This window comes from Astatotilapia calliptera, chromosome 2, assembly GCF_900246225.1.
Source record: "Astatotilapia calliptera chromosome 2, fAstCal1.2, whole genome shotgun sequence".
Taxonomy (NCBI): domain Eukaryota; kingdom Metazoa; phylum Chordata; class Actinopteri; order Cichliformes; family Cichlidae; genus Astatotilapia; species Astatotilapia calliptera.
This window is the reverse complement of record NC_039303.1, coordinates 10,373,691-10,387,811: the sequence shown is the minus strand read 5'-3', so window position 1 is coordinate 10,387,811 and position 14,121 is coordinate 10,373,691. Positions and strand designations below refer to the sequence as shown.

The 14,121-nt window shown below is 44.9% G+C and overlaps 1 protein-coding gene and 1 long non-coding RNA gene across 4 annotated transcripts in view; one reads left to right on the top strand and one right to left on the bottom strand.

Moving 5' to 3' along the window:
* The first annotated feature begins 462 nt into the window (after nucleotides 1-462).
* LOC113031912 (transcription factor COE3) overlaps nucleotides 463-14,121 on the top strand; it is a 140,506-nt gene continuing 126,847 nt past the window's right edge. For 2 of the 3 annotated variants that reach the window (XM_026184453.1, XM_026184444.1), the window contains exon 1: nucleotides 463-1,255. In XM_026184453.1, the coding sequence (XP_026040238.1) occupies nucleotides 1,122-1,255 (134 nt within the window). In that variant the 5' untranslated portion in view covers nucleotides 463-1,121. The remainder of the gene's footprint in view (nucleotides 1,256-14,121) is intronic. The other variant, XM_026184461.1, reaches the window with a different exon arrangement.
* On the bottom strand, nucleotides 2,099-13,038 carry LOC113031924 (uncharacterized). Its single transcript, XR_003273823.1, has 3 exons — nucleotides 12,396-13,038; nucleotides 12,199-12,304; nucleotides 2,099-2,399 (listed from the first exon to the last, which is right to left on the bottom strand). It is a non-coding gene; the product is annotated as an uncharacterized LOC113031924 (long non-coding RNA).

The following is a 14,121-nucleotide window of genomic DNA, read 5'->3' as shown; positions in this document are numbered from 1 at the left end:
CTGTTGTGGTATTTGCGTGCCGCCGTGTCGGTGAGGCTGCACGCGGGATGACAGAGGAGATTACTCCGCGTGGGGCCCGTTAATCCCGCGGGTTGGCGGCTTGTTATCAGGTTCGGGGTGAAACGCGGAGCGCGCGCGGGCCCGGAAGGTTCGGATGAAGCGAGGGTGCGAGGGCCGGAAGTGACGGCAGCAAGTGTGAGACGAGTGTCAGGTACCGGTGTACCTGCGTGGCCCGCTCTGGTCTCGCGCTGGTGTTGCTTTGATTCTTTTACTTCTTCAAACTTCATTTTTCACAGCGCGCGCGGCCCAACACGCGGAAACCCTTATTTGGCGCGCGGTTTGCAAAACAATGACGCAACGCGAGCTTTCAGCCAATGAGCAGCCAGAGGCGCGACCAGTATTCAAACGAGCGGCCCATATTTGGTGTCTGCCCCGCCCCCCCAGCTTCGCGTCGGTCCCCCGGGAGCTCCGGAGCCCCGGACCCCGGGAGAAGGAGCTCTCCGCCGGGACGGAGGAGCCATAAAGAGCCGGGGAGGGAGGGGATGAGATTCCTCGCTGCCCAATCCCCCTGCTCCCCCGGGAGCAGCAGCCTTCCTCGGCCCGGCCCTCCCTCTTGTTTGCTAATCATTTCATTTTACTCCTTTTTGAAGCGCTCGCCTGTTTTTTTATCCCACTTTTCATTTTTCCACAATCCGCGGCTGCTCGCCTCCCTCTGATCCCGGCTCTGCCGCTCCGTTCTCGCGGCGTCAGGCTGATTCTCCGCCGCCTCCTCTGAGATGCTCTCCCCGCTCTCCGCTCCTCTCTCCGACCGCCTTTAACTTCACACGGGCGCAGCTTTAAAGCCCGGACTGCTGCGAGCCGGGGCTGGGATCTAAAACAACCCCGGAGACACCCACAGGGATCCGGGGCTCTTCTCTGGATCAGGACCCGGTACTTTGGGGAAGCTCGCTCGCTCGTGTGCCCCCCCACCCCACCCCTCCTCCTCCCCTCCTTCCTCCTCTTTTCTCCACCTTAATCCAGGTGGTCCTTTGGCTTTTTGAGTGGCTGGTACAGGGAGGATTATTCTTCTTCTTCTTCTTTCGTGTTTCTGGTGAAGACAAAGCTCCCAGAAGGACACTTTGATGTTCTCCATCCAGGACAGCCTCCCCCGGGGGGCCCTAACCATGAAGGAGGAGCCGCTCCCCACCGGCATGACCCCGGTCCGCTCGTGGATGCAGGGCGCGGGGATTTTGGACGCCAACACAGCGGCACAGAGGTAAAAATCCCACAAAAGCACGCGGGCGACTTTTCGTGAGTGTGCCAGTGAGTGAGTGAGCGTGACAGTCCAGGTGAAGGTGGCAGTTTGCATCTTGCAGGATCTGAAAAGTGTCGCGCGCGGGGGGCAAAAAGAAAAAGGCAAAGTTAAACCAGCGCGAGGACGATTCCCACGCGCTCCGCTCCTCTAAAACTTCAGAACGATAAAAATCCGGTTTGTAAAGTTTGACTTTGAGGTTCAGTGTGAGGTTCAGAGTGAGTCCGAGAGGCTCGGAGAATAAAAATGATCAAAGGCGGAAGCCTCCAAAATAATCAAACCTGTGGGAGCGCGAGGCGCTAAGCGCCTGGGCGCAGCTCCTCTCTGCCGGGGTCGGCTCCAGCGGCTGCCCGCCGCCTGCGCTCCACAAACCTCAGCGTGAAATACCGTCCACGGCTCCCACCCCGCGGACCAGAAGACACGGTGCGCACACAGAGCGCGAGGAGGCTCGAAGCCGCTGCCCTGAGAACAGCTCAGAGAATAATTCTCACGATCACAGCAAACCATTAAAACCCAGAATTAATTTATTAATAATCCCGAATTACAGAAAGTTAACCCCGCGTGAAGGAAAATAACCCCGCGTGAAAGTGGGTCACAGGTTAAAGGAAGCCGAAAGCAGAAAGTCTTCATTTAAAATCACTTTGAAACGATTTTTGTGTTTTTACTATTTTTTATTTTCAGGTTAAATTAATTTCAAACTGCAGCTTTAATTTAACAACAAAAACACTCATTCAGCTTTTAATTAAAATCTCGCTCTTACATTTTTTATACTGACAGTTTTTACATTTAGGTTTTTTCACTAGAAACTCCACATTTTTATTTTTTTTCTACTGATTAAAACGCGACGCAGAATCTGAGAGTTTAAACTGCTTAAAGCATCTCCGGCTGAAATCTGACCGCCTCACTCAGATAAATCAATGCGCGCTTTTCTGCTTCAGGTTTAAATCACCTGAACACGAAGAGAGGAAAAAAAATCCATCAGCAGTCTGAAGAAGCTCCACAGAAACCGCATCCGTCCACGGCGTGGGATGGCCTCTGACTCCCTGTAAACTTTAAAACATCTCCTCCTGAATTTGTTCTGTGGTTTAAATCCGTCCGAGCTCCTCACCTGCACACATAATCACTAACATTATTTTCTCAGCTCATCAAAACGCGTCAGTAAAAACATAAACACATGGGCTGAAGCATATTTGTAGTTTATAAATCCAAAATCTTCAGTTTAATTTTAGATTTGTTAATAAAATACCATTTTTAGCTTTAAAATAAGGAAGAATGAGATCTGAAGACAAAAGTGTGTGAAACCTGCACAATAAATACATTTTGCATACCTAATTTTGCACAAAGTGAAGAGCTAAGCAGATATTTATGACAGATTTTTTTCAGACCAAAATACAGATAAAAAAATATGTATAAAATAAAATAATTTGCCCTAAGCTGCAGAGGAGGGAGATCTCTGCACTTAATGCATCCAGAGACATCAGATAAAAAAAAAGAAGTATTGCTGCACACAAAACTCCAAACTGCAGATTTTTAAAATAAAATCAATATTGCTGGAGAAAAGCTGAATTTTATTCCTGTTTCTGGCTGAATTTAAACAAAGAGCAACTCTTTGTGTTTTGAATTTTACACTCTGAGGACTTTGAGGCAAACGCTCCTCACGGATACTTAAACTCTCCTGCACATTAACGCTGATCCCGAGCGTCCGTCCTTCATCCGCACGTTGCTTTAATAACTGGATTCAGTGTTTTTGTAGCCTCGCCGTTTCCCGAGCAGGTGGATCTGAGCTCATTACACCGAGTTGCTTCTCTCTGCTCACGTCCTTTAACTTTCTAAACATCCCGCCAGCTGATCAGTTTAAGCTTTTACTGCCATTGTCTCGGCTTTAAATGTAGAAACTCTCAATCACACAGAGGAGAGGTCGCAGACTGTTTCTGCTGCTTTAAAGAAAATCTGGAATGACTGAAGCTGCACATTTGTAATCTTAAAGCAGCATTTAGAAGTGGAAGCAAATGGACTCAGATGTGTACAGCGTGGGAAAGTTCCCACACTTATTGTGCACACGTTAATCACTGCTTTCTTTTTGTGGATAATATTTAAACGTCATTCAGCAAAAGCTTGAAAGTGACAAAAGCCGGAACGATGAGGAGGAAAGAAAAGAGGGAGAAACCTCAGAGGGATCCTCTTCCAGGACGGACAGATGTGCAGGAGATGCTGTGTGTGCAGCGCAGACAGATGGACAAAGAGTCGAGTTTCAGAAAGAAGAGGCAGAGCGGAATAAAGCACGTCACACCTGAGATGATTCAGATAATCTAACATGAACGAGGGTTTGTTTAATTCTGATGAGGGAGGTTAAATTCACTGCAGTTTGAGGGATTTTTAAATGTCAGGAACAGGACGAGTGATGGCAGGCACTCCAGCTCCTTCAGCCTCTCACAGTGGAAAGCAGTCAGCAATAAAACAATAAAAAATGATGATCTGAGGGTAATTTTCCCCAATAAAAACCTCACTAATTGTCCATCACCCGTGCAAGCGTAGCTAAAGCTGCACGTGCTCAAAGGACACGGGAAAGAAATGTGGCTGAGCTTAGCGGGTCTGAGATGTTTTCTAACGTGACAGGAAACAGCGCCGCTGAAGCTCAGAGACACACGACCACACCAAGACTTAAACACGAGGAGCCAGTCAAAGCTCAAACAGCTGCATCTTTACTCCCGACAGAAATCAGCTTTAGACGCTTGACGGGAGGATTTTTATCCACACGTGATAATCTGATCACATCGAGAGAGGTTTCTGTATAAGACATGGATAAAAAAACACAAACGCAGACGAGCTAAACTGCACGTCTGCGTTAAAATCATTAAAACAGTCCAAACCTGACTGTAAATGTCAAACACAGTCCTCTCAGCATCGTCTAACCTTCAACGACGAATATTCTCCTGAGCAAACATTTTATGCATTTAGATTTAGACCTTTATCGTAACGATTACATCTATAAAATCTGATTCTTTATTTGATCATCGCGTGTCAGATGTCAAACCTGAAGAAACAAACAGCAGGTTTGGGGTGTAAATACGTCAAAAACACTCGTCCGTCTCAAAGCCCTCAGATTTCTGTGAAATCTCACACGGAGTTTGTTAAATTTTGGGTCAGAAATTGTTTTCTGAGCGTTCCTAGGGAAACTTCCAACGCCGATAAAAAGCTTTAAATTATATTTAGACATTTATGATAATCATAAATCACTGAAAGGAGGGTTATCAGACAAAAAAAAGAAAAAACACAGATCACGAAGAAATGTCAGAAGGACGATGAGTGTTGGTGAAATAATAATGCGCAGCAGATGAAGTTCTAATGTGAAGAAAAACATGAAAACACACCAGTGAAGGTTTCACCTGCACGGCCTCCAGGCTCGTTATCAGAGCCACAGTGGCTGCACGTGAACTTTCATTTGAGGCAAAAGGAGACGTGTGTGATCCCAGCAGTAACAGCAGAGTGATGCAGTGCGAGTTCAGCTGAAAACAAATGAGGTCAAACTTTAATTTTACGCTCGCGTTTCAACGGTTTCTCGGCACATTTATATTTTTGTGTATTCAAAAAGAGAGAGCAGAAAGCGCTTCGGGTCGACTTGTGTTTTCATGTGTGTCGTTTTAATAAAAGCAAAGTTGCTCGATGGCGCTGCAGACGTTGGGTTTTTTATTAGTGCAAAGACGTGCAGATGTGAGGAGGCTGAAGCCTTTTTTCTGCTTTTACATTAGGAAACTAAATCATCAGCACAGGTTCAAAGCTGATCTCCGTTAAGTACAAACCTCAAGGGGACAAATAAGTACCTCGTGTTAAGGTTCAACAGCAGCACCTCAGAGGGAACGAACCCGGCGAGGAGCCGTTTAACGTGATTATTTGTAAAGTAAATCAAAGACGACTCGCTGCATTTAAATGTGAGTGTATCTGGAGCTGGTTTAAAGTTAAAAACTGGACTTAAATAGACTGCTGGACGTCAAGTTTACATCAGTTTCACTCTGTGGACTCTCAGTAACTCGTGTTTATGTTGTATTTATGTTGATGTGAACGTTATTCATAAAGGTCAAATAGAAAACAAGCAGCTTACGTTCGACTGGAAGAAAGAACGTCATCTTTACTGGATAGAAAAGAGAAGTGGTTCAGCTTAGCTGTATATCTCAGACCGAGTCTATTTATTTATTTCTTTAACTCCTCGTTTCCTCTGCTGTGCATCCACACACGCTGAAATCTCACTGAGGTTTCTGTGGGTTTAAACCTCCTGTGGAAAAAGTGTGACACGCAGAAATGAGCTGCTCGACTCACGAATGAGATGTTTTAATTTTCCCAGACTGAAACCTGGACACGTGTGCATTAAACAGACATGTTTTCATCCATAAGGACAAGACGGTGTTATTATATGTAAAGCAGTTAACCCTTTACACAGCAGCCAGTCGTTTATGTAATGATGAGAGTTACAATGTGGTTTCTTTGTGAGGCATTTATCAAACTACTGTTCTAATCTCACCTTTGTTCAAGCAGATAAAAATATTCAAAGTTCTGCAGAAATAAAATAAAAAGTCAGGTTTAAAGACAGAAGAAAAAAATGCAGGCATGAAAATAAGCTTGTGTGTAGAAGGCGGGGTGAAAAATCTGCAAAGGAGGTGATTAAATACACAACAAAACCTTGCAGTCCCACCGCCTCACAATGCAAACTTACAAACAGCACGATAAACTCATGTTTGGAGCTTTCTCTGAAATATTCAGCTGAAGTGATGCAGCTTAGCTGGAAGTGATCTGAGAGGGGTCAGAGGTCAGCTGGAAGTTTACCCAGCATCGTTTTGTAGATAAAAATACACCAGCGCTGTTTCCCAAAAACCCAAGAATGCAGTGAGTTAGAGGCGCATGTCATCATGGCGGCAGCACCGACGAGACAAAGAGAATAAACTTTGTTTCACACAAGAAAACACAAAAACTTTATCGATGAGCTGTTCCATTAGAAGTTCAGTGAACACCGTTTTAGTTTAAATTCACTGAAAGCAAAGCACGAAAAACACAAAGTGTATGGATCGCATGCAGTGAGGGTTACAAACAGTGTAATTAGATTACATTTGCTTTCATTAGTTCTTTAAAATGAGGCAACTTTAACGCTGTAAACTCATAAAAAGTGTTTTTTCTATCACAAACGCACAAGTGTGACCAGCGAGCATCCGCGTTCCTCTGGTTTGATTTTTAAAAAACTGAAACGCGGCAGACAGATTTTATTTTCTCGCTACTGAACGTCCAAAATGTTTGGAGATTTTTAACGATGGAAAATAATATAATAAGAATAATATCAACCATCATGCCAGAGCTTCAGAATAAAGCTCCGAATTCATGTTTTATTTTGAAGCCAGCCCAAAGTTTTCTTTATGTGAGGATGCGTCCTGTGAGCTGATGTGGTCAGGCTTATCGTGCAGGGATGTGATTGGACGCGTGAAGCACAGACACATGATGTCACTGCGTCCACATGCAGTCCTGTTATTGATCGCTTATTGGGACCTGATCGGGCTGAAATCAGGTCTTTCTCTGATTCAACAGCTGATCTCTAACTTTTCAAACGTCCTGCTTACCGGGCTGATTGATTTAACCTTTCAGTGACACGATCTCAACTTCAGTTTGAAAGGTTTAGGGGATGCGTTCTGATGTTTAATCTTTTTCTTCTTTTGCTTTCAGCATAAATCCTAAAATGTTATTGTTCTCAGATCAGTGAGAGAAACTTTCACATGACTGGAAACTAAAAAAGCTCTTCGTTCGAGGTAGTCTGCAGTGTTTTGTTGTTTTTGTAAGAAGACGTTTAGAAGCGCCGAGAGTTTTGAAAGTGTGGAGCTGCAAATCTGAATCAGTGAGTCGATCAGCTCCTGATCTGATCACTGAACAGCTGTAAGGTGTTTGATGCCGTGCATTAGAAAAAAAGGTTTACGGTGCTCTCTATTGATTAAAAGGCAGAAAGCAATCACACGTTTCATCCTGCAGTGTATTTGTGTATTTAGATGTCTAATCAATACCTGCTGATCTGCGGCAGCCACAAGGGAAGGTCACGAGCTGTTCATGCAGGAGACAGGAGTTCATGCTTTTATTTTGAAATTCTGTTTCCAGCTTTTACACCTTTTTAGAGGAAGGAAGCACACGTTCACATGATGTTTGGCTCCTGCTGTACGAGCGGGAGCAGGGAGGGAGCTGGCCTCCTGCTGAGGAGGAGGAGGAACAAACAGTGAAGAAGAGCCCGACTGTTGTATGGGCTCATCTGGAGAGATTTTATCGTGTTTCAGAATAGACGCCTTCCTGTTTTCACACTATATTTACTTCTAATCAGACCTCCTTTGCCATCATCTTAGAAACACGCCTGGTGAGCAGGTGATGAAACAGTGAGTGTGTGTGTGTGTGTGTGTGTGTGTGTGTGTGTGTGTGTGTGTGTGTGTGTGTGTGTGTGTGTATATGACAGAAGTGTTCACAGATGAACTCCTGACCACAGTCTCACAGCAGTCTGTCATTTCTAACCATCCACTTTCGTGCTTCATCATCCAGCTCAGGAGATTGTCCCAAAGATGGGGCACGCTCCGGACAGGTCTGATTTATCACAGGGCTGATTTACGTTCAGGTACACCAGGAAATTCATATTTTCTGCTTTTAAAACAAACAAATCTGCATATTTCAGGCTTATTTTAGCACCAGACACTGATTTTTATAAAGTGTAGAAGTGTTTTTGGGATGTGTACTGTCTGTAGTAAACCTCCCACAGACTGAACCCCGTGTTGTTTCAGTCTTATTCCGTCTGCGTCTGATGCAGGATCACCGTCACAGTTCAACACATCTGAGCTTTAAACTTTAAGTCTTGGAGGAAAACCATTTTTTAAGGAGGTTTCCATCAAGGGCGACTCATCAGTTTAGGTTTGAGCGTACCTGACAATAAATAACAAGGAAGAATGTGCAAAAAAATCATCGTTATGCTACGATGATTTTTTTTTAATGTTATGATTTCACAGTGTGGTGGGACGGTTATCACAGGAAAGACTGAAAAACTCGACCCAGGTCTTTGAGTCTCGTCCAAACCTTAACCTCAGTTATTTGTCAGATCCGCTGTTTCTTAAACAAACTTTGGGAAGTTTCTAATGAGCGACGACTTTTAAACGGTCATTTCTAGAAACTCTGTAGAAGCTGTAACGATGAGGGGGAGATTTTTCTCACGCTGTTGGCAGGTGTGTGTTTATAATGTGTGTGTGTTGGAGCTTCAGGTGAACAGATTTCCCTCGACCCTCCCTGAGAGGAGGAAACGGGAAGAAAAAGGAGCGAGCAGAGTGAGCGATCCGGTCCTCCACGCCCCGTCTTCGTCCTCTGGGGTGATCAGGGCGAGTGGAGGGGGAGGCGGGTGGCGGGTGAATAAACGTCGACATGGGGATTTCCCTCTTTGGCGTCATCCGTCATCAGTTCAATCATGGAGCGTTTGGCGTTCTGCTCGGCGGTCCCCCGTGGTGGGCGGATTGGTACTCGGAGACGGGCTGTGGCGTCTGGCAGTGATGGATTCTCGCGCTGAGAGACTCTTTTATCAGAGTCGTAACTCTCAGCGGCGGCCGCAGATGATGAAGAGGTCAGCCGAGGCCTGCGCCCGCACACCTTTTTCTCTGTAAGGCTTTACTCTCTGAGTCTGGCGAGGAAAAATGCATTTCCTCCTCCTTCTCCTCACTTAAGTTAAACTCTGAACACCTTAAAAAACAGCCGCCGCTGTCTGTAAATCCTGCCCAGCACACCGTCCTCCTGGAAGTGCAGTGGTAGAAACAAACGCCGACACTCTGCTGAATGTCAGCCGCCACGGGCAGCTCGGCTAATCACGGGAGGCGAGAAAGACAGGAAAAAAAGCTGCAAACAATTAACCCGAGAGGAGCAGGTGACCACGCTAATGGGCTCGGCCTGTGTGTGTGTGTGACAGGGTAAAGGATGTCTTTGGGAGGAAACAGCTGACTTCAGGAAACGTGCAGCTGTGTTAGCTCAGCTCTCATCCATCCTCAGCAGGGGAGGTAAAATATTAAAGCATCACAAGAAGACGTCTCTCTTCATAAACCCAAAGCCAAACTGAACTCTTGGAAGCAGCTTCTTGACCACAAAAGCTCAGATTTACAGAGCCCCGAAGGCACCGCGCAGACCAGAGTCGATGAATAAATGAACCGTTTCTTTCCCCCAGAGGAACTGGAGGAATGCACCTGAACGCAGCACGCATGACGTGGTCCAGAGAGCAGTTAAATCTACATGTGGACCTAAAAGTTCTGATTTTCAGACCAAAGAACCTGAAATGATGAAATATCTGCACATCTCATACTTCACTGTATTTGGAGCCGAGCGGGTCTCGTAACCCGACTGGTGCTCGGCTTTGTACGAACCCGCGCACTTCCAGGTTATAAAATTAAGTTTTACTCTCTGAAAGATCCAAACGGCCAAAATGTAAATTGTCTGATAACTCGGAAATCAACAGTTTTGCATTTTTCTTATTTAAAAACTGGAACCCTGAACGCACCAGTGAGGACAAACATGAAAAGTTTTGTTTAAATCGATTACTTTCGAGGTTCAAAATTTCAAGTTTATCTGTTTTTTCTTTCTGTTAGTTTTCCATACATACGTGAATTAAACTGGAATAATTACACCAAAGTTCAGACAAAGTTTTTTAACAGTTTGTTTAACAAATCTCTTCTAAAAGAACCTGTTTCATACTGTATGCACACAAATATGCTTTTGTTGTCATTTGTGAATTGCCTTAAAATGATAAACAGAGGAGCTCCTGGTAATCAGATTACCTTGGTCAACCAGGAATACTTAGAAATTCTTAACCTTGAATGCGCAGCACCAACTGGATTAACAGATGATGCTTTTATCCACCAAACTCCATTTAAAAAAAGAGCTGTTTAACTTTTCGTGTAACACTCTCAGTGCGTGTGTGTGTGTTGGTTTGACGTTGGAAGGTAAATGTTAATGATTTGGTTGTCGACCGGTTGGTGATTTTAATCCTGTTTGTGTTTTTTCTTTTTATTCGTGCTAATCGAAGGTGAAACTGCAGAACAAACAGCTGCAGGTCGGATTTTGACGTCCGTGAAATCTCGTCTGCTTTTACACTTAGATGCATTTTCACACATTGAACACCTCACAGAATGCACTAATTAGCACGCGTACTCCTCTCACACACACACACACACTTGGTCAGAAGTGTGTGTGCAGAAGCCCCTCAGCTTAAAGACTAATTTGTTGGTAATTGCAGCATGACAGGAGCAGCCATTCCAGCATCGAGCCACCGTTTCCCCGAGCCAGTCGCCCTAATTAGGAATGACACACACTATTAAGGTGCATAAATGGAAATCAGTCAGCGGGTGTTTCCTCCCTGACGGCGCCCGCCACCGCCGTTGAACCCACAGCAGACCGTCGCTCCACCAGAAACCACCCACAGTGCATTTCTCACGGCGTCATCATTCTTAAACTGAGAGGAAGAGTAGGTGGAGTTCCTCCAGGAATACAGCATAGAGCACACGTTCATGTAATCTGATTACTTTTAAATTATCATTACTCTGTGCAAAGTATAAAAAAACAAGTTGCACAATTGATGTAAAATAGGTGGTTTTTACCATGGAGTTTGGTGGTGGAGCTGAGATCGATGAATATCTGTCCAGCTTTGTCAAAGTTACACAAACTCACAGAGTTGCACGGGTGGCTCAACTCACAGTGATTTATTTTAGTGTGTTGTTAAATTCTCGCTCTTTGCTCTACCCTCATCGTACGCTCCACAGCGACGCTCCACAGCGAGGACAGCAGCTCATTGACTCCGTGTGCTCCTTCAGAGCTTTGCTCCAGCAGATGGGCTGAAACTGTATTTAGTGTGTGCAGACTGCATTTTATAGACAGTCTAACAACTTAGGTAACATTAGAGCAACACAAAACTTGCACATGCATGTATTCCAATTATTCAGTCGTGCAGATTATGGGAATTTTCTGGGATAAACGGCAAAACAGGAGGCGGCCCGGAGATGGTTTTAAAATACAGGAGAAACACAGGAAGTATGGGAGTGCTGGCAGGTCTGCAGATTTCTGTTTTATGAATCGCAGCTTCAGATGTGTGAAACGATGAATTTCCTCTTGGTGCTGAGACGTAACATAGCTGCTCCGATAAACGAGAAATGTAAACTTAGTTATAAAATCTAAAGTTAAAATATTTAATATCTACATGCACGGGACTGTGTGGTCACTGTACGTCCACAATATATCATTTGAAGTGTCGTACTGATCTGAGTGTTTTGACACTGTTTGCTTTCCATACATACCTGTGTTTACTCAGAATAATTAAACCTGAGGATCGGAAGGGGAGGCGGCGTTTGAAGATATGCTCTCAGCGCAGAGCTCGCTTTGCTCTGATGCTTTCAAACTGAATTTTTGTCCACACGAAGACGGACACGTGCGATCGCGCTCGGACGACCTGCTGGCCATCTCCTCGCCGCTTTTCAGCCTCGACTCATTAGTTCATATTACACGGCTAATAAGAGCTAACCGAACAGGTGTGTGTGTCTGCGTGTGTGTGAGAGAAACAAAACACACACGTCTGATTGGGTAAATGTATTCATGGGTAATTGTGCAACCTGCATAAATCAGCACACACACACACGCGCACACACACAGAGTAGTGCACAGGAACAATATGTGCATATTTTAACAAGCCGAACTCAATATCCACAGCAATTAGAGAGGAGCTGCTGCGTGTGTGTGTGTGTGTGTGTTTCTGCTAATTACATTCATTCTGGGCGGCTGCACAGGATGAGATTTCTGTATGTTCAACAGTAACGTGCTGAAAGAAGAAGGTAACCAAACAATCTGTTTTCTGACCTCACACCTCTGAAGATGCACCTCACCTGCCCGTTTGAGGAGGCCGACGCCGCGTCGTTGTTAAAACTTCACGTGCGCGTGTGGGGGTGTGTGTTTGCGTCCCTGCCTGCTGTTTGACAGCAGACCGTGCTCCTGGTGAAAGCAGAACCCTTGAATTGAAAACGAGCTCATCAGGATAAAATGATGTGTCTGTGATAAGTGTAGATTTGTGTAGTGAGATTACCTGAATGATGATTCAGCTAGCTGCTGTCGATGCTACCTGTAACAGCTCCCCTCTACATGTTACTGATGAGCGCGTCCTCGGGTTCCCATCAGCCTCGGCTGCTCTGCGTTTTTATCTGTGATCAGCTAATGTGCTAAACAGGAAGTAGGAGCCGGGTCGCAGTTTGGATTCAGAGCTGACAGAAGTTACTGCTACTCCTGCTGTGATGAGATTACCGTTCAGTGTGTGTGTGTGTGTCCTGTCAGGGTGTGTTTGCTGTGAGTTTGTTTCCAACTGAATCAGATTTAAACATCCACCGTTTATTTGATTAACATGCTGGCAGCCAGACAGACTGTGTGCATGTGTGCGTGTACGGCTGTACGGCTCATTAGGCCTGTGTGATGTGTGTGTGTGTATTTATATGTAAGTGTGTGAGGCAGCAGGCCACACTGGTTAAAGACTCAAACAGCGGTCACACTCCATCTCCTGTTTGATTAATGTCATGGTGTGTGTGTGTGTGTGTGTGTGAGATTTATTTTCCAGCTTGTGGAGGATTCGCAGTACCCGGTCTGATCATGAAAGCGTGGCTCTGAGGGGCCCGGTGGTCCTGCATCCAGAGCTATGTTTAAACAAATACACAAAACACTCATGAAGACAAAACAAACAGAAGGACACAAATTGTGTGTAAAGAGAAAGAAAACCTGTACAAAATGTGCAAAATAAAAAGAAGCAGATATAAAATTACTGAAGGACACACACACCTACAGCCAGGGTGTGTGTGATGGCTGCATGTCAGGTGTAAATGTGCCTCATGGTGGCAGCACAGTTTGTGTCTCCTGCTCACTTTAAGGTTGATTTATTCTGCTTTTCCTTCTTTACATATATGTCGTAATCTCCAGTTCCAGGGTGGATGTTCAGATTACATGGTGACAGATTCAGAAGTCATAGAGCGGTCAGACTAAACACCCCATCTCTAATATGGTCATCTCAGGCACAGATGCCCTGCCTACCTGATCTTCAAATCTTGTGTTTATGAGGAGCTAAAAAAATGATCAATGGCACAAGTGCCAAAACCTGCAGTTCCTCTAACATCCACCAGAGGCTCCAGCAGTGAGTCAGTCCCCACAGACTCCCATGTTAAAGTTTTACAGCGGAGATAAACATGTTTACAGCCTGATACACAAACTGTCTGGTCTCTACAGTGAGAATTTAAACTCACCTGTTTAAATGGTATGATGGCTTAAAATGTGCGTTATTAAGAGCATGGCCTCTTTGACTGACAGGTGGATAGTGACACAGGTAGCTGTAGCTGCTAGCTGTCTGCTAGCTTCACCTGAACTGGACCGGGCTCTTACTGCATCTGACCAATACTATGGCTGCTGTAAGGCTACTGTACTAAAAGGGCGATTAGCAGGTATCTGAGTCTGTGAATCTCCCATATCATCTGTGGAAAAGTTATAACTTCATGGTGGCAGCTCAAACTTTAGCTCTGTGGCTTTAAAATGAAACTAGTCAGTTGGGTCACAGGTCGAGCTTTTATATAAATTCTGCATTAGAGTCAAATATAAGATTAATAAGGACAGTTCGGTATTTAACATAATTACCTGTAAATGAAAGGAGGCGACTGAATTTGAAAGGAAGTTGCGCAGATTTGCAGAAGTTTGGATGAGAGGCGAGTTTCGGCGGTGCTTGAATCCCAGAGAAGGAAAGACGGAGGTTTAACTCAGCCACCGTGAGCGTGGATATG